The sequence below is a fragment of the Balaenoptera musculus genome, chromosome 2, assembly GCF_009873245.2.
Source record: "Balaenoptera musculus isolate JJ_BM4_2016_0621 chromosome 2, mBalMus1.pri.v3, whole genome shotgun sequence".
NCBI lineage: Eukaryota > Metazoa > Chordata > Mammalia > Artiodactyla > Balaenopteridae > Balaenoptera > Balaenoptera musculus.
This window is the reverse complement of record NC_045786.1, coordinates 77902234-77924963: the sequence shown is the minus strand read 5'-3', so window position 1 is coordinate 77924963 and position 22730 is coordinate 77902234. Positions and strand designations below refer to the sequence as shown.

The following is a 22730-nucleotide window of genomic DNA, read 5'->3' as shown; positions in this document are numbered from 1 at the left end:
TTCCCACCATCCCCCTAAACACAGGGCTTCCTGCATATTACTGCACAGGGTCAGGGACACTGTAGGTGCTCGATACATGTGCACTGGGTCTATACACAAACAATACTCATATTGTATTTATGTGTTGGAAAATGAACATATTAAAAATGTATACAAAGAAGTCCCTGTTTTCAAGCTGCCCAAGTTTGTAGGCGAGAATTATGTAAACAAAGCATAGCAATACGATCCCATTCATGCTACTAGGTACCAAATGCTAGGCCACAGCACCCTTCCACTGCTCCAAGAGGAGGAGTGATTTTGCAAGTGGACATAAGCAGGTGCAGAGAAGTTTTCAGTGATTAGGGACTGGAGGGAGGCCTGGTTTGGGTGGAGGGCAGGGTGCCTGAGTGGGGTATGATGGAAGGTGGAACTCATGCATTAAGCTGGGGACAGACTGCATTTCATGCCAACGGGTTTGGGCTTCTTCCTTCTGGCTCTGGGGAGCTTTCAGAGCGTTTTTGGCGGAGTAACCTGATCAGATTTGTATATGAGAAAGGAAACACTGGTGTGGGATGGAGGGACTGCATTGGATGGATTGCAGAAGGAGAGACTGGCAGAACAGAAACAGGCCGCTAATTTACCGATATTCTTTAACGCTCAAGAAAAATACACACAAATCTACTGAAGCCCACTATTCAGAGTGAGGTCCTGCGATTCTAACACTTAGTATAATATCCTTTATAAAAAGGAATGTGCCTGCCCTGCTGGACAGCAAAGCAAGGACTTCTTGTACGGGGAGGCACGGTGCCGGCTAGCTACTGCCGGAGCTGGTGAGCACTGGAAGGGTGGAAGTGGGGAAGGCAGGCGTCTGGACCCCACAGATTACAACTACAGTCTGGATTTTGGCAGAAACAGGGCTGGAACAGCACCTTCCTAGGGCTGACTGGGGGTGAGGGTGTTGGATTCCCTTCTAACTGGGAAACTTCCAGGAGTTCAGAGGAAGGATGAAAAGATACTTACTTCTGAAGTAACACTTGGGAAATCCTTTTCACATAGAAACAATGTTATAAATAGGTTCCATGGCTGGCCTCTGGAATGAACAACAGCAAGTCTGAAATCCAGTCCATTTGTAACTTTATTATTATATTGTCTTCTGGATAATTTACTAACAGCCAGATTTTGGGAACAGGACCTGTTTGTAAAATGGAGATTCTCTGTGGTTAAGAGTTTATAATCATGCTAGGTAACCTGCTATAAATTCAAGGTTGTCTTGAGAATTCCACGTGTTGCTGCAGAGAACTAGATCAGGAGCTATTGGCCAAGGATAATGGCTTGGAAACATTTCTATTTGAAAATGAATCACAGTTTCTGTTTTTACTAGAATAGAACTTTATTTGTGGCATCAAGATTTTAAAAAATGGTTTTATATTTTAAAGTATGCAATAAATTTTGATACATTAATCTTGATATCTTTTTCCCATATGAGAAGATTTTAAAAAACAATGTCAAGTGGCTTATAATCCAAACAAATTGTTTAACTTGATAATTCTCTGGAATAATTTCAGCATTATAAATAAAAAATGAAAACAAATAACCATTTAAATTAGGATGAAATGCATTTGTAGCACAATTTTATGTCTGTTAAAATTTGTTTGATTACAGAGAAAATAATAGGCTAAAATTATGTGCTTATAATTCTAAAAAAAACCCGACGTCCTTGCTTTACATAAATGACCCTATTTACTTCCAGCCGTAGAATGCATTTGAGAAACTTTGCTATCTGGGATGAAGGGCTGTGTTGCTTGATACAGGTTCCTTTTGGACCATCAGTGCACACCTGGGAGATGATGGTCTGTGGCTGGGGGCTCGTGGGAGTGTCTGGTCTCTTTAACACCCTGTTTTATCTGAGTCACAGAATCATCCAAGTGAATGAGTCGGACGAAAAGCAAGCTTTATATTTTCTCAGGCTCTGATATCTGCTGTATTTCACAGAAGCGATATTTAAACAGTCATGTGGTAAAATCTTGTTTTAACAAAAATAGTTTTCACATTCAGTTCTACATAATGAGAACAATCCAAAATGCATTGGCCCATATTAATATTACTTTGCTCATGTGGAAAAAATGAATTCTGATGGTAAGATCCATGTACAGATAAACATGCATATGTATATCTGTATATATTCAATATCAGAGATGTTCCTACTTCCTTGTCTGTCAGCAGTCATTTTATTTTTAAATGAAGAGATTTTTCTTTGGGAGTGTAGTTTGTGTTCACACCTGATTTGACAAAATCTGATGGTCAGCACAAGGCACCTTCTGATCGTATGATACTTTACACAGCATCTTTCTGGAATTTACGATAATCTTACATGACAATGAGAGTGCGCATGGTTATTTTCCTTTGACAGGTGAAGAACCAGGAGCCCAGAGAGGTGAAGTATGCTGCTTCAGTTTAAACATTTGGTAAGTGATAAAATTAGGGCTACACCTGGTGGTCTCCCCTGAATGCTAGTTAGCAAGGTGAAGATAAGACACAGGGTACACAGATCTGTGAATTACTCTCCCTAAGCTGAGTTGCTGATGTGCTGTTTGGAAAGTGGTTTTGCCTCTGTCACATGGGAGATCCCTACCAGGTGCTGAATGGTACCCATTGTGTTAGACCCCAACAAACTTTAACCAAGAGCCAGATGCACTTCTTACAACTCTCAGAATATGCATATATATATATATATATATATATATATATGTATGTATTTAAGAAGATTAATAAAATATATTTACAATTACCCCTAAATCACGAAGATACCATATTGAGAAATAGCTTTATCTTTTTGCAAGAGCATTTTCTATATAATCATTCCAATGTAGGTATAAAATATATAAATACAGTCTTGGCACACTTATGTTTGCAGGTGCACTGGAACACTTTCCCTTTTGCCTTATTCTGCTCACCCCGACTTTTGATTGTTTGAAAATTCCTTTACACATCTCTAAGTTCCTTGAGGATGGGGACTCAGCTAGATTTCTTTGAAGCTGACAACCTTTACCCCAGGGCCTACACAGAGCTATGCACCTCGCAGGCATTCAGTAAACCTTCACTGAATGCATGCACAGGATTTTTATGTACTTCAGTTTGGCTAAAGTCGGAGTCTATCTGTAGCATTTTGCCTAAAGAGTTTTGGATTTATAGCAAAACATTTTCATAGTAAACAGGTTTTTAAAAAAGCATAAGAAGTAGGGTAATTTAATACAAATTATGCATTATAACTATTCTTTGGTTATTTTTAACAAATTATTTGGTTTTCTTGACTCAAGTGAAATACTAAAAATATAAAAATGCAACTGCAGAGATTAGCTTAATCTGTAAACATAATAAACCCTGTAAACATATATTTACTACATAATTGTGCAAGAGTAAAGAATGACTAGTAAAGGCAAGTGTTATACATTTAACTTAGTTCTTCAAGGCTTATTTAGGAATACTGCTTTGTCAAGCTTTAGTTTGAAGAAGGAATTCTTTTAACTAAACTAACACAGTAAAGAGTGATGGCCCTACCAATGAGCCATAAGGATGTACAGGCAAGAGGGAGGCGTTAATACCTTTAACCCTTCGCAAATTTGAATTTGCTTCACGTCTTATGAACCACCTTGCTTAGTAAAACCGCCTATTAACAAAAGCCAAATGCTTTTTAAAATGAAGAAGTAAACAGCTTTTTGCAAGTGAATCAGTTGACTAAAAATATAGGTAACATACTTTCTAAGATTTTTCCAAAAATCTGGGCAGTAACGTGCAGTAGGCAGGTCTACAAAATAATAACTAGCTGCAGGCAGCGCTGAGTATATTGTAGTGTAGTCAATATTAAAGTTTTTCTCCCCAATTTCAGTTTCCTTCTCAAAAAGCATCAAACCTTTCACACATGACACTTATCACAAATATTTCACAGTTATAATTTCAGTAGTTTAAGAAACTGCCTGGCAAATACTGTAAAAGAGGTAAATGTCAAGGACAAAACTCACGATTTCAGGCACACAGGACTTATATCCTAGAGGGTGAACTCAAGGTAGAACAAAACAACTGCGTAAAAGCAACACCTTATATAAGTGAATGAAATAATGGAAAAGTTGTCATACTACTTCTTCTAATTCTTTGACATGATTTTCTCCAATATCTGGGAAGCATCAATGGCCAAGGGTTACTAGTTCCCTGGAAAATTTTAAGTCAAGATTTTGCTTATAAAAAAGCGGGAGTAAAACACCATAGATTGTTACTTGTAATCTAATCAACGCCATCAAAACCCTGAGTGTTCTCAATGGCCATCTGAAGTTTATCCCATAATTCTTCAAATGACTCATACGGTGGCAAGTCCAAGCGATTAAAGCTGAAAGAACAGAGAGGGGCTGGTTATTGCAGACACTGACAAAGCGAGTTCCCAGGGCAAACTATTCATGGTGCAGCTATGCGTGCTATGTTTCAACCACATGAAAAGACCTTTTCTCCTCAGGGAGAAGGAATGTTTAGGATTGGACTCTAGGTGTGGACTCTCCCCATGAATTCTTGGTGGTGACCTCTCACCTCCACCCTGATCTCCAAATGTCTGGGCTCCTGTCATTTGAACCTTCAAAACGGAGTGTTCTAGTCCTTCTTGGGATGGCTCATCATTCATGTGATGGCAGCAGGATATGGTCAACAGTTTACCTTTTTTTGGCTGTACCGTGTGGCATCTGTTCCCTGACCAGGGATCGAACCCGTGCCCCCTGCAGTGGAAGCACTGAATCTTAACCACTGGACCGCCAGGGAAGTCCCCTGGTCAAAAGTTTAGATGGGTCTCTCCAATGTTCAGCTACCTGGTCTTCAGGCCTGCCCAGTAAAGAAACAGCTGTTCCTGGGTTGGTGTCGCTGTCTCCCGGTCCTCCTCCTCCTCTCCTCTCCCCCCTCCCCCTCCATATCTGCCACCAACACAGCACAGAGGGAACTAGACCTTCCGTACCCAGACTGTTAGAGGACCTTCTGTCTCTGAGGACTTGTTCTCTAGGGTCAGAGAAACTGCTTACCACGTATGAGCTCTTGGCAGCTTCTCAGGGGTGCCCCACTGCTCAACTGTAAATGACTGTGGTCCGTTTGAGCCTACAAGGAAGAAGAGTTGCTTTGGTTTCAATTAGTCTTACAGGAATTTCTGGGCATTTCACAACTCACTTTTGCTAATGCAGAACTTAAACACACAGAGAACATCTAGTTTCTTTAAACTCAAAAGAAATAATGTTGTCCTGGGCCTGATGACTTTACTGTCCAGCCATGAAACGAGGACTCCTCCTCTATCAGTGCATTTGGGACCACAGTATCACTCTGCCCTGGGGCAGGGGGTGGGGGTTGTGTGTCTGACGGGGCTTTTGCTGTTTCCTAGCCCTGCATTTCCATATACCGCCTCTGTCATAGGTACACAGAAAATGTGCGTTTTTGAGTCCCACTGAAAACAGCTTTTTCTGATTATTTTTTCTCTATTGCTTTATTTTTTTCTGTAGTGAGATTATATAATGAAAGATGTAAAAATCACCTGAAATTCCACCATTAAATCTGAGTAAACATCCTATCATGAATCTTTTTGTGCATGTGCATCTATATAGGATTTTATGTGCATGGGATCATGTTATACATGCTACATTTTCCTCTTATTATGCACATTCTTAGAAACTTTTTTTTTTTCCTTTGGAGTTTTTGCTTAGTTCTTCCTCCTCCAATTCTCAACATCCTCCAACCTCCCAGGTCATCAATGCTGACAACACGATGAGACACCTTCCATACTTCTCTCCATGTCTTAGACTCATATCCAAATACGTGTGTGTGAGGATAATTGTCAGAAGCAGCACTAAAAATACCTAAATTTTCCATATTACTCTTTTCTCAAAAAGCATTGCTTTTCACACATCACCCATCACAATTATCCATACAGTTAAAATTTCAGTACTTTTGTCACTGTGTTTTCCATAGCATGGAATCATATTTCCCTTCCTCTTGATTCTCTCACCTAAACAATCCATCTGGAAAACTTACTGTAAGTCAACCAATATCAATGTAACATACTTTTGCGTGGAAGTTCGCACTTGGCTTCCCAAGGCACCCCTTTCCCCTTCGCGAGTAGAGCCTGGGTACAGAATGTCACCATCCTTTGCCTGATTTCACCAAACAAGCCTTCTGACAGCTCTCCCATCATCTAGCTTTCTCCTGGCTTCAGTCCATCTTCTCCAGGATGACCCAGGATCTTGGTGCTCTGGCCAGGTGTCAGGCCTGAGCCTCTGAGGTGGGAGAGCCGAGTTCAGGACATTGGTCCACAAGAGACCTCCTGGCCCCTCGTAATATCAATTGGTGAGAGCTCTCCCAGAGATCTCTATCTCAACGCTAAGACCCAGCTCCCCTCAACAACCAGCAAGCTCCAGTGCTGGACACCCCAAGCCAAACAACTAGCAAGACAGGAACACAACCCCACCCATTACCAGAGAGGCTGCCTAAAATCATAATAAGTTCACAGACACCCCAAAACACACCACTGGATGTGGTCCTGCCCACCAGAAAGACAAGATCCAGCCTCATCCATCAGAACACAGGCACCAGTCCCCTCCACCAGGAAGCCTACACAACCCACTGAACCAACCTTACCCACTGGGGTCAGACACCAAAAACAATGGGAACTATGAACCTGCAGCCTGTGAACCCCAAACACAGTAAGTTAAGCAAAATGAGAAGACAGAGAAATACACATCAGATGAAGGAGCAAGGTAAAAACCCACCAGACCAAACAAATGAAGAGGAAATAGGCATCTACCCGAAAAAGAATTCAGAGTAATAAAAGTAAAGATGATCCAAAATCTTGGGAATAGAATGGAGAAAATACAAGAAACGTTTAACAAGGACCTAGAAGAACTAAAGAGCAAACAAACAATGATGAACAACACAATAAATGAAATTAAAAATTCTCTAGAAGGAATCAATAGCAGAATAACTGAGGTAGAAGAAAGGATAAGTGACCTGGAAGATAAAATAGTGGAAATAACTACCGCAGAGCAGAATAAAGAAAAAAGAATGAAAAGAATTGAGGACAGTCTCAGAGACCTCTGGGACAACATTAAACACACCAACATTCGAAATATAGGGGTCACAGAAGAAGAAGAGAAAAAGAAAGGGACTGAGAAAGTATTTGAAGAGATTATAGTTGAAAACTTCGCTAATATGGGAAAGGAAATACTCAGTCAAGTCCAGGAAGTGCAGAGAGTCCCATACAGGATAAATCCAAGGAGAAACACACCAAGACACATATTAATCAAACTATTAAAAATTAAACACAAAGAAAAAATATTAAAACCAGCAAGGGAAAAGCAACAAATAACATACAGGGGAATCCCCATAAGGTTAACAGCTGATCCTTCAGCAGACACTCTGCAAGCCAGAAGGGTGTGGCAGGACATATTTAAAGTGATGAAAGGGAAAAGCCTACAACCAAGATTACTCTACCCAGCAAGGATCTCATTCAGATTCGAAGGAGAAATTAAAACCTTTACAGACAAGCAAAAGCTAAGAGAATTCAGCACTACCAAACCAGCTCTACAACAAATGCTAAAGGAACTTCTCTAGGCAGGAAACACAAGAGAAGGAAAAGACCTACAATAACAAACCCAAAACAATTAAGAAAATGGTAACAGGAACATACATATCAATAATTACCTTAAATGTAAATGAATTAAATGCTCCAACCAAAAGACAAAGACTGGCTGAATGGATACAAAAACAAGACCCGTATAGATGCTGCTTACAAGAGACCCCCTTCAGACCTAGGGACACATACAGACTGACAGTGAGGGGATGGAAAAAGATATTTCATGCAAATGGAAATCAAAAGAAAGCTGGAGTAGCAATTCTCATATCAGATAGAATAGACTTTAAAATAAAGACTATTACAAGAGACAAAGAAGGACAATACATAATGATCAAGGGATCAACCCAAGAAGATGATACAACAATTGTAAATGTTTATGCACCCAACATAGGAGCACCTCAATACATAGGGCAAATGCTAACAACCATAAAAGGGGAAATTGACAGTAATGCAATAATATTAGGGGACTTTAACACCCCACTTTCACCAATGGACAGATGATCCAAAATGAAAATAAATAAGGAAACACAAACTTTAAATGACACATTAAACAAGATGGACTTAATTGATATTTATAGGACATTCCACCCCAAAACAACAGAATACACTTTCTTCTCAAGTACTAATGGAACATACTTCAGGATAGATCATATCTTGGGTCACAAATCAAGCCTTGGTAAATTTAAGAAAATTGAAATCATATCAAGTATCTTTTCCGACCACAACACTATAGGACTAGATATCAATTACAGGAAAAAAATGGTAAAAAATACAAATACATGGAGACTAATCAATACTCTACTAAATAACCAAGAGATCACTGAAGAAATCAAAGAGGAAATCAAAATATATCTATAAACAAATGACAATGAAAACACGATGACCCAAAACCTATGGGATGCAGCAAAAGCAGTTCTAAGAGAGAAGTTTATAGCAATACAATCCTACCTCAAGAAACAAGAAAAATCTCAAATAAACAACCTAACCTTACACCTAAAGCAATTAGAGAAAGAAGAACAAAAAACCCCACAAAGTTAGCAGAAGGAAAGAAATCATAAAGACCAGATCAGAAATAAATGAAAAAGAAATGAAGGAAACAATAGCAAAGATCAATAAAACTAAAAGCCGGTTCTTTGAGAAGATAAACAAAATTGATAAACCACTAGCCAGACACAGAATTAAAAATGAAAGAGGAGAAGTAACAACTGACACTGCAGAAATACAAAGGATCATGAGAGATTACTACAAGCAAGTATATGCCAATAAAATGGACAACCTGGAAGAAATGGACGAATTTTTAGAAAAGCACAACCTTCTGAGACTGAACCAGGAAGAAATAGAAAATAGAAACAGACCAATCACAAGCACTGAAATTGAAACTGTGGTTAAAAATCTTCCAACAGGGCTTCCGTGGTGGCGCAGTGGTTGAGAGTCTGCCTGCCAATGCAGGGGACACGGGTTCGAGCCCTGGTCTGGGAAGATCCCACATGCCGGGGAGCAACTGGGCCCGTGAGCCACAACTGCTGAGCCTGCGCGTCTGGAGCCTGTGCTCCGCAACAGGAGAGGCCGCGATAGTGAGAGGCCCGCGCACCGCAATGAAGAGTGACCCCCGCTTGCCGCAACTAGAGAAAGCCCTCGCACAGAAATGAAGACCTAACACAGCTAAAATAAATAAATAAATTAATTAAAAAAATCTTCCAACAAACAAAAGGCCAGGACCAGATGGCTTCACAGGTAAATTCTATCAAACGTTTAGAGAAGAGCTAACACCCATCCTTCTCAAACGCTTCCAAAAAATTGCAGAGGAAGGAACACTCCCAAACTCATTCTATGAGGCCACCATCTCTCTGACACCAAAACCAGACAAAGATACTCAAAAAAAGAAAATTACAGACCAGTATCACTGATGAATACAGATGCAAAAATCCTCAACAAAATACTAGCAAACAGAATCCAACAACTCATTAAAAGGATCATACACCATGATCAAGTGGGGTTTATCCCAGGGATGTAAGGACTTTTCAATATATGCAAATCAATCAGTGTGATACACCATAATAACAAATTGAAGGATAAAAACCATATGATCATCTCAATAGATGCAGAGAAAGCTTTCGACAAAATTCAACACCCATTTATGATAAAAACTCTCCAGAAAGTGGGCGTAGAGGGAACCTACCTCAACATAATAAAGGCCATATATGACAAACCTACAGCAAACATCATTCTCAATGGTGAAAAACTGAAAGCATTTCCTCTAAGATCAGGAACAAGACAAGAATGTCCACTCTTGCCACTATTATTCAACATAGTTTTGGAAGTCCTAGCCATGGCAATCAGAGGAGAAAAAGAAATAAAAGGAATACAAATTGAAAAAGAAGAAGTGAAACTGTCACTGTTTGCAGATGACATGATACTATACATAGAGAATACTAAAGATGCTACCAGAAAACTACTAGAGCTAACAATGAATTTGGTAAAGTAGCAGGATATAAAATTAATGCACAGACATCTCTTGCATTCCTATACACTAATGATGAAAAATCTGAAAGAGAAATCAAGGAAACACTCCCATTTACCATTGCAACAAAAAGAATAAAATACCTAGGAATAAACCTACCTAAGGAGACAAAAGACCTGTATGCAGAAAACTATAAGACACTGATGAAAGAAATTAAAGATGATAAAAACAGATGGTGAGATATACCATGTTCTTGGATGGGAAGAGTCAACATTGTGAAAATGACTCTACTATCCAAAGCAATGTACAGATTCAGTGCAATCTCTATCAAACTACCAATGGCATTTTTCAGAGAACTAGAACAAAAAATGTCACAATCTGTATGGAAACACAAAAGACCCCGAATAGCCAAAGCAATCCTGAGAAAGAAAAACGGAGCTGGAGGAATTAGTCTCCCTGACTTCAGACTATACTACAAAGCTACAGTAATCAAGACAGTATGATACTGACACAAAAACAGAAATATAGCTCAATGGAACAGGATAGAAAGCCCAAAGATAAACCCACACACATATGGTCACCTTATCTTTCATAAAGGAGGCAAGAGTATACAATGGAGAAAAGACAGCCTCTTCAAAAAGTGGTGCTGGGAAAACTGGACAGCTACATGTAAAAGAATGAAATTAGAACACTCTGTAACATCATACAAAACAATAAACTCAAAATGGATTAAAGACCTAAATTTAAGGCCAGACACTATAAAACTCTTAGAGGAGAACATAGGTAGAACACTCTATGACATAAATCACAGCAAGATCCTTTGTGACCCACCTCCTAGGGAAAGGGAAATAAAAACAAAAATAAACAAATGGGACCTAATGAAACTTAAAAGCTTTTGCACAGCAAAGGAAACCATAAACAAGATGAAAAGACAACCCTCAGAATGGGAGAAAATATTTGCAAACGAAGCAACTGACAAAGGATTAATCTCCAAAATATACAAGCAGCTCATGCAGCTCAATATCAAAAAAACAAACAACCCAATCCAAAAATGGGCAGAAGACCTAAATAGACATTTCTCCAGAGAAGATATACAGATTGCCAACAAACACATGAGAGGATGCTCAACATCACTAATTATTAGAGAAATGCAAATCAAAACTACGATGAGGTATCACCTCACACCAGTCAGAATGGCCATCATCAAAAAATCTACAAACAATAAATGCTGGAGAAGGTGTGGAGAAAAGGGAACCCCCTTGCACTGTTGGTGGGAATGTAAATTGATACAGCCACTTTGAAGAACCGTATGGAAGTTCCTTAAAAAATTAAAAATAGAATTACCATATGACCTAGCAATCCCACTACTGGGCATATACCCTGAGAAAACCATAATTTAAAAAGAGTCATGTACCACAATGTTCACTGCAGCACTATTTACAATAGCCATGACATGGAAGCAACCTAAGTGTCCATCATCGGATGAATGGATAAAGAAGATGTGGCACATATATACAATGGAATATTACTCAGCCATAAAAAGAAACAAAATTGATTTATTTGTAGTGGGGTGGATGGACCTAGAGTCTGTCATACAGAGTGAAGTAAGTCAGAAAGAGAAAAACAAATACTGTATGCTAACACATATATATGGAATCTAAAAAAAAAAAAAGGTTCTGAAGAACCTAGGGGCAGGACAGGAATAAAGATGCAGACGTAGAGAATGGACTTGAGGACTTGGGGAGGGGGAAGGGTAAGCTGGGATGAAGTGAGAGAGTAGCATGGACATATATACACCACCAAATGTAAAATAGCTAGCTAGTGGGAAGCAGCCGCATAGCACAGGGAGATCAGCTCAGTGCTTTGTGACCACCTAGAGGGGTGGGATAGGGAGGGTGGGAGGGAGACGCAAGAGGGAGGGGATATGGGGATATAGGTATACGTATAGCTGATTCACTTTGTGATACAGCAGAAACTAACACACCATTGTAAAGGAATTATACTCCAATAAAGATGTTAAAAAAAATGTAACATACTTTTTATTGGCTAGATAATACTGTACTGTAATATTAACATTATGAAGCAACTTCTACTTCTTTTGTAAACCCTTAAGAATTTGAATTTATATTCTAACACTAATAACTCTGGACCTGTGTGTGGGATATCTCCCCCAAATTCCAAAAAATTCATGATATCAGTGGATGGCTGTAGGCCTGGGCTGCATAAAAGAGGGCAGTGGATCTAGAGATGGAAGGGGTGTTTGCCCTGCTTAATTGGATTTGTCTTTCCAATGAGCACATTGGTGAGCAGCAAAGCTCTTGTCTCAGCCTTCCTACTGGGAATGGTTACTCTAGGTGGAGAAGTGGCAGCTGCTTGACAGGTTCTGCAAACAGATATAAATGAAGCTTAACAAGGAAACCAGGTTTACCAAGGAGGGGACAGTAGGGCTCCAATCTTGGCTATACTCTCTCTGAAAGATTTGTTCTTCTTGGTATCTTTAAAAGCAAGTAAATGTCATTCCAATAAACAGAATATTTAACTTCATTTAGTCCGTTCTTTCCCCCAAATGTATTCTACTATGATACTCTCTGTGTTTTGTTGTACGCTTATTAACACCCTGTGGAACTTTACACGCTGCCTGCCCTAAACCATCACACTACAGGCAATGCTTTTTCTGTAATGGAATGCAGGGTGGGAATCAAATTTAAAATTCAAGAATGGGAAGTAACTTGAGTCATTTCATGTTTCCAGTTTTCTCCTTTGCTATCTGATTAGAAGGTGTACATATATTTTGACCTACTTCAGTGTATCTAATTATAATCATTTTAAAATCTTAATTTTTTAAATTAAGCTAAATATTTGTATAAATGATAGAAGCCTGAAGACTAGTCAGCCATGAAGAAGACAACTGGCATAAGCTCCATCTTTTAATGATCTACGGAAATCCTTACCATACAGTTCAGCAAATCCATTCATAGGCACACGGGATGTGCCAGTGACAAACTGAAGTAATCGTATTCTTTTTTCTGAGTCCATCATTACAACAGCCTGCAAAAGATAAAAGCAGCACTTAGGAACATCACTGGAAAAAACCGGTAACAAAACTATCCTGAAAAATATGCTATCAGAATTTAGTTAGAGCATTAATGATCACTTATGAAATTTGCATGTTTCTTTTAGTTCAAGTTGTGCTTATGGGTGGTTCATGAAGTTCTTGAAACTTCATTTCCAAGGCTACATGGTAACTCTTTAGAGTGGTATTATAGCCTAATAAAGTGACAAAATTTCCTCTCAGGTGTGACTCACGGCTTTTAAAAAATTGTTATTTACTGGTATTATTGAGTAGCATACACATCTCTGTATAAGATGGAAAATCACATTCCAAGGAGCCATGCAGGAGTCCCAGAGAATACACTGCAGGTTATTACAAGTTCCCTTGAAGAGTCCCAACTTTAGTAAGGAATCAAGTGCCTATCTCAGCTGTCACTACCACTTACTACATTCTGCACATTTTACTTATCTAAAAATATGTATGGAGGTTGGAACCATATCCAGAAGGTAAACGTATACAGTACAAAATCAAAGATAATTTTGGCAGGGCTATATATATTTTTTGTCTTATCTCTATGTGATCCACTAGTATAGTTAAATATGATTGAATCTACTGAAAAGTAATTTATGAAAATAGAAGCTTTCCATTACCTTCCAAAACCACTGGATGACTTGATGATTTACACTGTAGCCATTTTTGTACTTTGTGTGTTCTCTCCAGTCATTCACATCGACATCTCCCAAGCCACACATCAGAAGCTACGTAATAAGAAATGTCAAACTGTAGACATGAAGAATAATTGGAACAAAAGTCCTGTTTTAAGATAAGAACAATATTTCTTACCTCTAGTTCATTTTCATCAAAAATTTTGATAAGATCCTGTGGTATCAGTTCAAAAAATCCCTAGTAGAAAGAATATATTTAAAACCCTGGTCAGTGGGGTCAATGGACAATCCCATACTTCGTCTTCTTCCACTACACATTCATGGGCTCTTAACTGACATTTCAGTGTTGGCAAGAAAGTATACATGTCTGTTCTCTCACTGATTCCTCGAAGTGGCTATTTTAAAACTTCCCCACAATTTTTAAGTCTCCTCCTCCTCCATGTCACCCCTTCTTTACAGCAGATAATTTCTACTTGAGAGAGAAAATAGAGGCAATTCTGCAGGATGGAATTCCCTCAACCTTCTGCATCCCCATGTACCAACCAGCACCAACATCCACGAGGGCCTCCTCCCCACTGCTGTGGAGAGAGGGACCACTTCCTCTCTGTGCTTCATCTGCTTCCTCAAGGATGTCATCACTAAACCTTTACTAGCTCACTCTTTTTTTTTTTTTTTAATTTATTTATTTATGGCTGTGTTGGGTCTTCATTTCTGTGCGAGGGCTTTCTCTAGTTGTGGCAAGTGGGGGGCCACTCTTCATCGCGGTGCACAGGCCTCTCACTATCGCGGCCTCTCTTGTTGCGGAGCACAGGCTCCAGACGCGCAGGCTCAGTAATTGTGGCTCACAGGCCTAGTTGCTCCGCAGCACGTGGGATCTTCCCAGACCAGGGCTCGAACCCGTGTCCCCTGCATTGGCAGGCAGAGTCTTAACCACTGCGCCACCAGGGAAGCCCTACTAGCTCACTCTTGATGCATCTAAATTTGTTCAAGCCTATCTACCTTAAAAACAAAACAAGAAAGCAAGCCCCTCTTTCTGCTCTCCACGTTCTGGACAGTGTTACTACGCATTTCCAAATCCCCTTGCTCACCCCCATCTATCCCTCAACCGCTGCAATCTGACCTCTTCATCAATGCTTCCCTGAAGGTGTCCTGGAGAAACTCAAAGACAGCTTTGCAGCTACATCTAATACATGCTTTTTAGTTCCCTATCTTATTTGACTTCTCTGCACTACGATATTGTTGACAACACCTTTGTTCTTGAAACTCTGCTGTTGTTGATGGTTTTCCTCCTATGTCTCTGTCTGCCTTTGCTGATTTCCTTTGATGTCTCCATTTCTCCTGTCTGTTCCTTAAATGTTGGTGTTCCCACATCCCCGCGTGTGGCCATCCACTTTCACCATTCTTACTGTTCTTTTGAATTTTCCATCTTGTCTAGTCCACACCTCCACTACACACATGCAGAGGATCCCCAGATCTCTATCCTTTAAATCACCCTAAGCTATAGATCTACCTTCCTGAGAGCCACTCACGTGCACACACAGCTTTCTTCCCACTGTCCTTACCATTTCTCCCCGGGATTACTGCAGCACTTTCCCAACTAGCCTCTGCGGCTCGTCTTGCCCTCTCTAGCTCACTACATACCACTTCCAGAATGATCTGACCAAAATGTATCAATACATTGAATCCTGGTGTTCAATTGTTAATAGCCTTTAATGCCACCTTCTTCCCTCACTGGACTTCAGAGAAAACTCCAAACAAACAGGGCCCCCATCATCTGGTTCTTCCCATCTCTCCAGGCTTAATTTCACCTCTTGCATCCTCTTATCCAGTACAGCAATTGCTTGTATTCTCTCTAACGTGTGCCCAGTCTGTCTACTGCCACACTTCACAGGTGCTGCCCCTCTGCTTAGAATTGCATTTCCTCTTCCTCTGTGGCTGGCCCATCCCTTGAGCCCTCCCCTCCCCTGCCTCCACCTCTCTCTGCCCTGGTTTCTACCTCTCTTCTCTGCTCACCTAGTACTGCAGGCTTCCCTCTGTCCATTTCCCCCTTTAGAGTCTTTGCTCCTTGACAGCAGGACCTATGTCTTTTTGCCTCTCTCATAGCACCAGACACAGTCAGTGCTCAGTGTTGAATAAATGAAAAAGTATGTGATAAATAGTTAACAGAAGACTTTTAGTTAGCTTAGGAAATGAATGCCCTGACAACAGCCTAAATGTCTATCAATTGGGAAGTTTAAATAACTTATGAATTTAGAGTATGAATAAAAGGCAGCCACAAAGAAAGGTCACTATATATCTTGACATGTAAAGACCTCCAATAAGTATTTGATAAGAGAAGAAAGTGAGTCACAAACCAACATGTATGATGTGACCCCATTTAGGAAAAGAAACAAATAGTATATTCCACCATCCCTCTAGCACTCTTGTTCCTTTGTTCACCTAAGGTTACTTAAGGTGAGGGGAGTGGGACTGGGAAAGGTGAGGGGGATCCATGTTAAGGAGGACTGTTTATTGCATGGATTTCTTTTTTTTTTTTTTTTAAAGCCTTTTAAATTTTATTTATTTATTTATTTATGGCTGTGTTGGGTCTTCGTTTCTGTGCGAGGGCTTTCTCTAGTTGCGGCAAGCGGGGGCCACTCTTCATCGCGGTGCGCAGGCCTCTCACCATTGCGGCCTCTCTTGTTGCGGAGCACAGGCTCCAGATGCGCAGGCTCAGTAATTGTGGCTCACGGGCCTAGTTGCTCCGCGGCATGTGGGATCTTCCCAGACCAGGGCTTGAACCCGTGTCCCCTGCACTGGCAGGCGGATTCTCAACCACTGCGCCACCAGGGAAGCCCACATGGATTTCTTGAATGATTGCGTTTTAACTCAACATCTATTCATTTAATATTTTGTCAGTATGAAAATTAATTTAAAATGGTTTTAAAAAGTCATATACTACTTTTTCTCCGACATGATAAGGACCAATATTTAAAACTTACGGACTGTACTTTGAAATTATAGAAGAGGAAACAAAATAAATACCTCTTTAAAAGCAGCCATTTGCTTCTGGATTCGGTTTACAAATCGCCATTGTATTACAAGACTAAAAGAAACAAAACATTTCATCTTTTTCACAGGAAACAAGAAAAAGTGTTAAGGTACATGTATTCTGGTTAGAAACAAAAAATAAAGACTAGCTAAGCCCAAGGCAAAAACTGAACATGAGTGAGTAATATGACATGGTTACAGAAAGAAAAAAAGAACATTGAGGCTCTGACTCTGGGCTAAGAGAAAGAAGGTACAAAGAGTCTTCCCAGAAAGAAGTATAAAATTATTTCCAATAAAGAATTTACTAAATAGAGTAAAATACTTACAACAAAATACTTACTAAATATATTCCTTTTTGTTCTTATTGGTGACGACTATTTCTGATCCGCCGTTTTTCAACTCATGTTGATGGGTCTAAAATTAAGCATGATACATTGATATGTTATTTTAGTGAAAAAAATTAAGTATACATATGATAGTTATACCAGAAACCTGGTGTTTTAAATTAAATCCATTCAAAAGCTAAGAAAACTTGAAATATTAGTTTTACTAAAATAAATATGGAATGAGTCCAATGTTAAAGAAGCAGAAATTCTTTCTGAGAGACAGCTTTCGTTACTGGAAAATAAATTTAAAAATAGAGTGCAGAAATATGTTGAATATATGCATTATTTAACATCTAAACTTAAGTTATAACATTTCACTTAAGTTATTAAACTTAAGTTCTAAAGTTCCACAATTTATGTACCATTTTAATTAATCAAAATTTACAAACCTGTCCAAAAAGTTCTTCATCTATGACAAACCTGAGGTCCAGTTCTGTTGGATCGTTTTCAAGAATCCATCTTAGTGAATTGTAATACTCACTATCCTAAATGGGAAAGAGTGCATATTTAAAATTTGTATGTAGAAAGAAGATACCTGAATCTGCAGAGAAAGTATGCTGAGGGTCTGAATAATTGGACAAAAGATGAAAAGGTCAGTTGGACATCTTTTACACACACACACAAGTATTACAAAGAGTTGAATGACCAGTAAGTATAAGTGCATATATCAATAGCGTGGTGCCTGCTTAAAAGTTTCGAAGTCTATCTCTGTTTGGAAGTAGTGGAGGTACAGACTTTATTATCCAGTTAAAGGGTCAGTTTTGACATGAATCCTAACTGCCATGGATACTCAGGAGCACTCAACACCTGTTTCACATGGCTGGTGAGACTGTGTTTGAAGTGTTTAAGCAGCTCTGAGGAGGCTGTTATTTATACCTGGCCAAAGTGGAAGAAAAATCTCAAATTAAATACAAAACTTCAGTTAACCAATGCCAATAACTGTGCAATTTTATGATTTACGAAGAATTATACTGTTCACACGAATAACGTGTCACAAAAATGGGACTTGGTAATACGGACGAGGTCTTGGAATCCATGTGTTCACACACTGTGTGATGCTATTCAGTGTAGGTTACAAAGTTATAGTCAAGGATTTAATCCTTGGATTTCTGTTTCTTTTTTTAATTTTAAAATTTTATTTATTTATTTTATACAGCAGGTTGTTATTAGTTATCCATTTTATACATATCAGTGTATACATGTCAATCCCAATCTCCCAATTCATCACACCACCACCCACCCCCCACTTTCCCCCCTTGGTGTCCATACGTTTGTTCTCTACATCTGTGTCTCAATTTCTGCCCTGCAAACCGGTTCAACTGTACCATTTTTCTAGGTTCCACATATATGCGTTAATATACGATATTTGTTTTTCTCTTTCTGACTTACTTCACTCTGTATGACAGTCTCTAGATTCATCCACGTCTCTACAAATGACCCAATTTCGTTCCTTTTTATGGCTGAGTAATATTCCATTGTATATATGTACCAGAACTTCTTTATCCATTCGTCTGTCGATGGGCATTTAGGTTGCTTCCATGTCCTGGCTATTGTAAATTGTGCTGCAGTGAACATTAGGGTGCATGTGTCTTTTTGAATTATGGTTTTCTCTGGGTATATGCCCAGTAGTGGGATTGCTGGGTCATATGGTAATTCTATTTTTAGTTTTTTAAGGAACCTCCATACTGTTCTCCATACTGCCTATATCAATTTACATTCCCACCAACAGTGCAAGAGGGTTCCCTTTTCCCCACAACCTCTCCAGCATTTGTTGTTTGTAGATTTGCTGATGATGCCCATTCTAACTGGTGTGAGGTGATACCTCATTGTAGTCTTGATTTGCATTTCTCTAATAATTAGAGATGTTGAGCAACTTTTCATGTGCTTCTTGGCCATCTGTATGTCTTCTTTGGAGAAATGTCTATTTAGGTCTTCTGCCCATTTTTTGATTGGATTGTTTGTTTTTTTAATATTGAGCTGCATGAGCTGTTTCTATATTTTGGAGATTAATCCTTTGTTGATTCATTTGGAAATATTTTCTTCTATTCTAAGGGTTGTCTTTTCGTCTTGTTTGTAGTTTCCTTTGCTTTGCAAAAGCTTTTAAATTTCATTAGGTCCCATTTGTTTATTTTTGTTTTTATTTCCATTACTCTAGGAGGTGGATCAAAAAGGATCTTGCTGTGATTTATGTCAAAGAGCATTCTTCCTATGTTTTCCTCTAAGAGTTTTATAGTGTCCAGCCTTACATTTAGGTCTTGAATCCATTTTGAGTTTATTTTTGTGTATGATGTTACGGAGTGTTCTAATTTCATTCTTTTACATGTAGCTGTCCAGTTTTCCCAGCACCACTTATTGAAGACTGTCTTTTCTCTGTTGTATATCCTTGCCTCCTTTGTCATAGATTAGTTGACCATAGGTGTGTGGGTTTATCTCTGGGCTTTCTATCTTGTTCCATTGATCTATATTTCTGTTTTTGTGCCAGTATCATACTCTCTTGATTACTGTAGCTTTGTAGTATAGTCTGAAGTCCAGGAGTCTGATTCCTCCAGCTCTGTTTTTTTCCCTCAAGACTGCTTTGGCTATTCGAGGTCTTTTGTGTCCCCATACAAATTTTAAGATATTTTGTTCTAGTTGTGTAAAAAATGCCACTGGTAATTTGATAGGGATTGCATTGAATCTGTAGATTGCTTTGGGTAGTATAGTCATTTTCACAATATTAATTCTTCCAATCCAAAAACATGGTATATCTCTCGATCTGTTTGTATCATCTTTAATTTCTTTCAACAGTCTTATAGTTTTCTGCATACAGCTCTTTTGTCTCCTTAGGTAGGTTTATTCCTAGGTATTTTATTCTTTTTGTTGCAATGGTAAATGGGCGTGTTTCCTTAATTTCTCTTTCAGATTTTTCATCATTAGTGTATAGGAATGCAAGAGATTTCTGTGCATTAATTTTGTATCCTGCAACTTTACCAAATTCATTGATTAGCTCTAATAGTTTTCTGGTGGCATCTTTAGGATTCCCTATGTATAGTATCATGTCATCTGCAAACAATGACAGTTTCACTTCTTCTTTTCCAATTTGTATTCCTTTTATTTCTTTTTCTCCTCTGATTGCCGTGGCTAGGACTTCCAAAACTGTGTTGAATAATAGTGGCAAGAGTGGACATGCTTGTCTTGTTCCTGATCTTAGAGGAAATGCTTTCAGTTTTTCACCATTGAGAATGATGTTTGCTGTAGGTTTGTCATATATGGCCTTTATTATGTTGAGGTAGGTTCCCTCTATGCCCACTTTCTGGAGAGTTTTTATCATAAATGGATGTTGAATTCTGTCAAAAGCTTTTTCTGCATCTATTGAGATGATCATATGGTTTTTATCCTTCAATTTGTTAATACAGTGTATCACATTGATTGATTTGCGTATATTGAAGAATCCTTGCATCCCTGGGATAAATCCCACTTGATCATGGTGTATGATCCTTTTAATGTGTTGTTGGATTCTGTTTGCTAGTATTTTGTTGAGGATTTTTGCATCTATGTTCATCAGTTTTACTGGTCTGTAATTTTCTTTTTTTGAAGTATCTTTGTCTGGTTTTGGTATCAGGGTGATGGTGGCCTCGTAGAATGAGTTTGGGAGTGTTCCTTCCTCTGAAATTTTTTGGAAGAGTTTGAGAAGGATGGGTGTTAGCTCTTCTCTAAATGTTTGATAGAATTCACCTGTGAAGCCGTCTGGGCCTGAACTTTTTTTGTTGGAAGATTTTAAATCACAGTTTCAATTTTATTACTTGTGATTGGTCTGTTCATATTTTCTATTTCTTCCTGGTTCAGTCTTGGAAGGTTCTACTTTTCTAAGAATTTGTCCATTTCTTCCAGGTTGTCCATTTTATTGGCATAGAGTTGTTTGTAGTAGTCTCTTAGGATGCTTTGTATTTCTGCAGTGTCTGTTGTAACTTCTCCTTTTTCATTTCTTGATTTGAGTCCTCTGCATCTTTTTCTTGATGAGTCTGGCTAATGGTTTATCAATTTTGTTTATCTTCTCAAAGAACCAGCTTTTAGTTTTATTGATCTCTGCTATTGTTTTCTTTGTTTCTATTTCATTTATTTCTGCTCTGCTCTTTATGATTTGTTTCCTTCTGCAAATTTTGGGTTTTGTTTGTTCTTCTTTGTCTAGTTCCTTTAGGTGTAAGGTTAGATTGTTTATTTGAGATTTTTCTTGTTTCTTGAGGTAGGCTGTATAGCTATAAACTTCCCTTTTAAAACTGCTTTTGCTGCATCCCATAGGTTTTGGATCGTCATATTTTCATTGTCATTTGTCTCTAGGTATTTTTTGATTTCCTCTTTTATTTCTTCAGTGATCTCTTGGTTATTTAGTAACGTATTGTTTAGCCTCCATGTGTTTGTGTTTTTTACGTTTTTTTCCCCTGTAATTGATTTCTAATCTGATAGTGCTGTGGTCAGAAAAGATGCTTGATATGATTTCAGTTTTCTTGAATTTACTGAGGTTTGATTTGTGATCCAAGGTGTGATCTATCCTGGAGAATGGTCCATGCACACTTGAGAAGAAAGTGTAATCTGCTGTTTTTGGATGGCATGTCCTATAAATATCAATTAAATCTATCTGGTCTATTGTGTCATTTAAAGCTTGTGTTTCCTTTTTAATGTTCTGTTTGGATGATCTGTCCATTGGTGTAAGTGAGGTGTTAAAGTCCCCCACTATTATTGTGTTATTGTTGATTTCCTTTTATAGCTGTTAGCAGTTGCCTTATGTATTGAGGTGCTCCTGTGTTGGGTGCATATATATTTATAATTGTTATATCTTCTTCTTGGATTGATCCCTTGATCACTGTGTAGTGTCCTTCCTTGTCTCTTGTAACATTCTTTGTTTTAAAGTCTATTTTATCTGATATGAGTATTGCTACTCCAGCTTTCTTTTGATTTCCATTTGCAGGGATTATCTTTTTCCATCCCCTCACTTTCAGTCTCTATGTGTCCCTAGGTCTGAAGTGGGTCTCTTGTAGACAGCATATATATGGGTCTTGTTTTTGTATCCATTCAGCGAGCCTGTGTCTTTTGGCTGGAGCATTTAATCCATTCACGTTTAAGGTAATTATCGATATCTATGTTCCTATGACCATTTTCTTAATTGTTATGAGTTTGTTTTTGTAGGTCCTTGTCTTCTCTTGTGTTTCCCACTTAGAGAAGTTCCTTTAGCATTTGTTGTAGAGCTGGTTTGGTGGTGCTGAATTCTCTTAGCTTTTGCTTGTCTGTAAAGCTTTTGATTTCTCCATTGAATCTGACTGAGATCCTTGCCAGGTAGAGTAATCTTGGTTGTAGGTTCTTCCCTTTCATCACTTTAAGTGTATCATGCCACTCCCTTCTGGCTTGTAGAGTTTCTGCTGAGAAATCAGCTGTTAACCTTATGGGAGTTCCCTTGTATGTTATTTGTCATTTTTCCCTTGTTGCTTTCAATAGTTTTTCTGTGTCTTTAATTTTTGCCAATTTGATTACTATG

At 38.7% G+C, this 22730-nt stretch overlaps 1 protein-coding gene across 6 annotated transcripts in view; it reads right to left on the bottom strand.

The window, feature by feature from the left end:
- NEDD4 (NEDD4 E3 ubiquitin protein ligase) overlaps nucleotides 1–22730 on the bottom strand; it is a 151967-nt gene that overhangs the window by 3324 nt on the left and 125913 nt on the right. For 5 of the 6 annotated variants that reach the window (XM_036843381.1, XM_036843382.1, XM_036843378.1 and 2 more), the window contains 8 exons: nucleotides 17611–17706; nucleotides 17176–17249; nucleotides 16830–16890; nucleotides 13984–14043; nucleotides 13791–13898; nucleotides 13040–13136; nucleotides 5034–5106; nucleotides 1000–4360 (listed from right to left, as the gene is read on the bottom strand). In XM_036843381.1, coding sequence (XP_036699276.1) covers nucleotides 4258–4360; nucleotides 5034–5106; nucleotides 13040–13136; nucleotides 13791–13898; nucleotides 13984–14043; nucleotides 16830–16890; nucleotides 17176–17249; nucleotides 17611–17706 — 672 coding nt within the window. In that variant the 3' untranslated portion in view covers nucleotides 1000–4257. Of the gene's footprint in view, nucleotides 1–990; nucleotides 4361–5033; nucleotides 5107–13039; nucleotides 13137–13790; nucleotides 13899–13983; nucleotides 14044–16829; nucleotides 16891–17175; nucleotides 17250–17610; nucleotides 17707–22730 lie in introns of those variants that run through there. The other variant, XM_036843380.1, reaches the window with a different exon arrangement.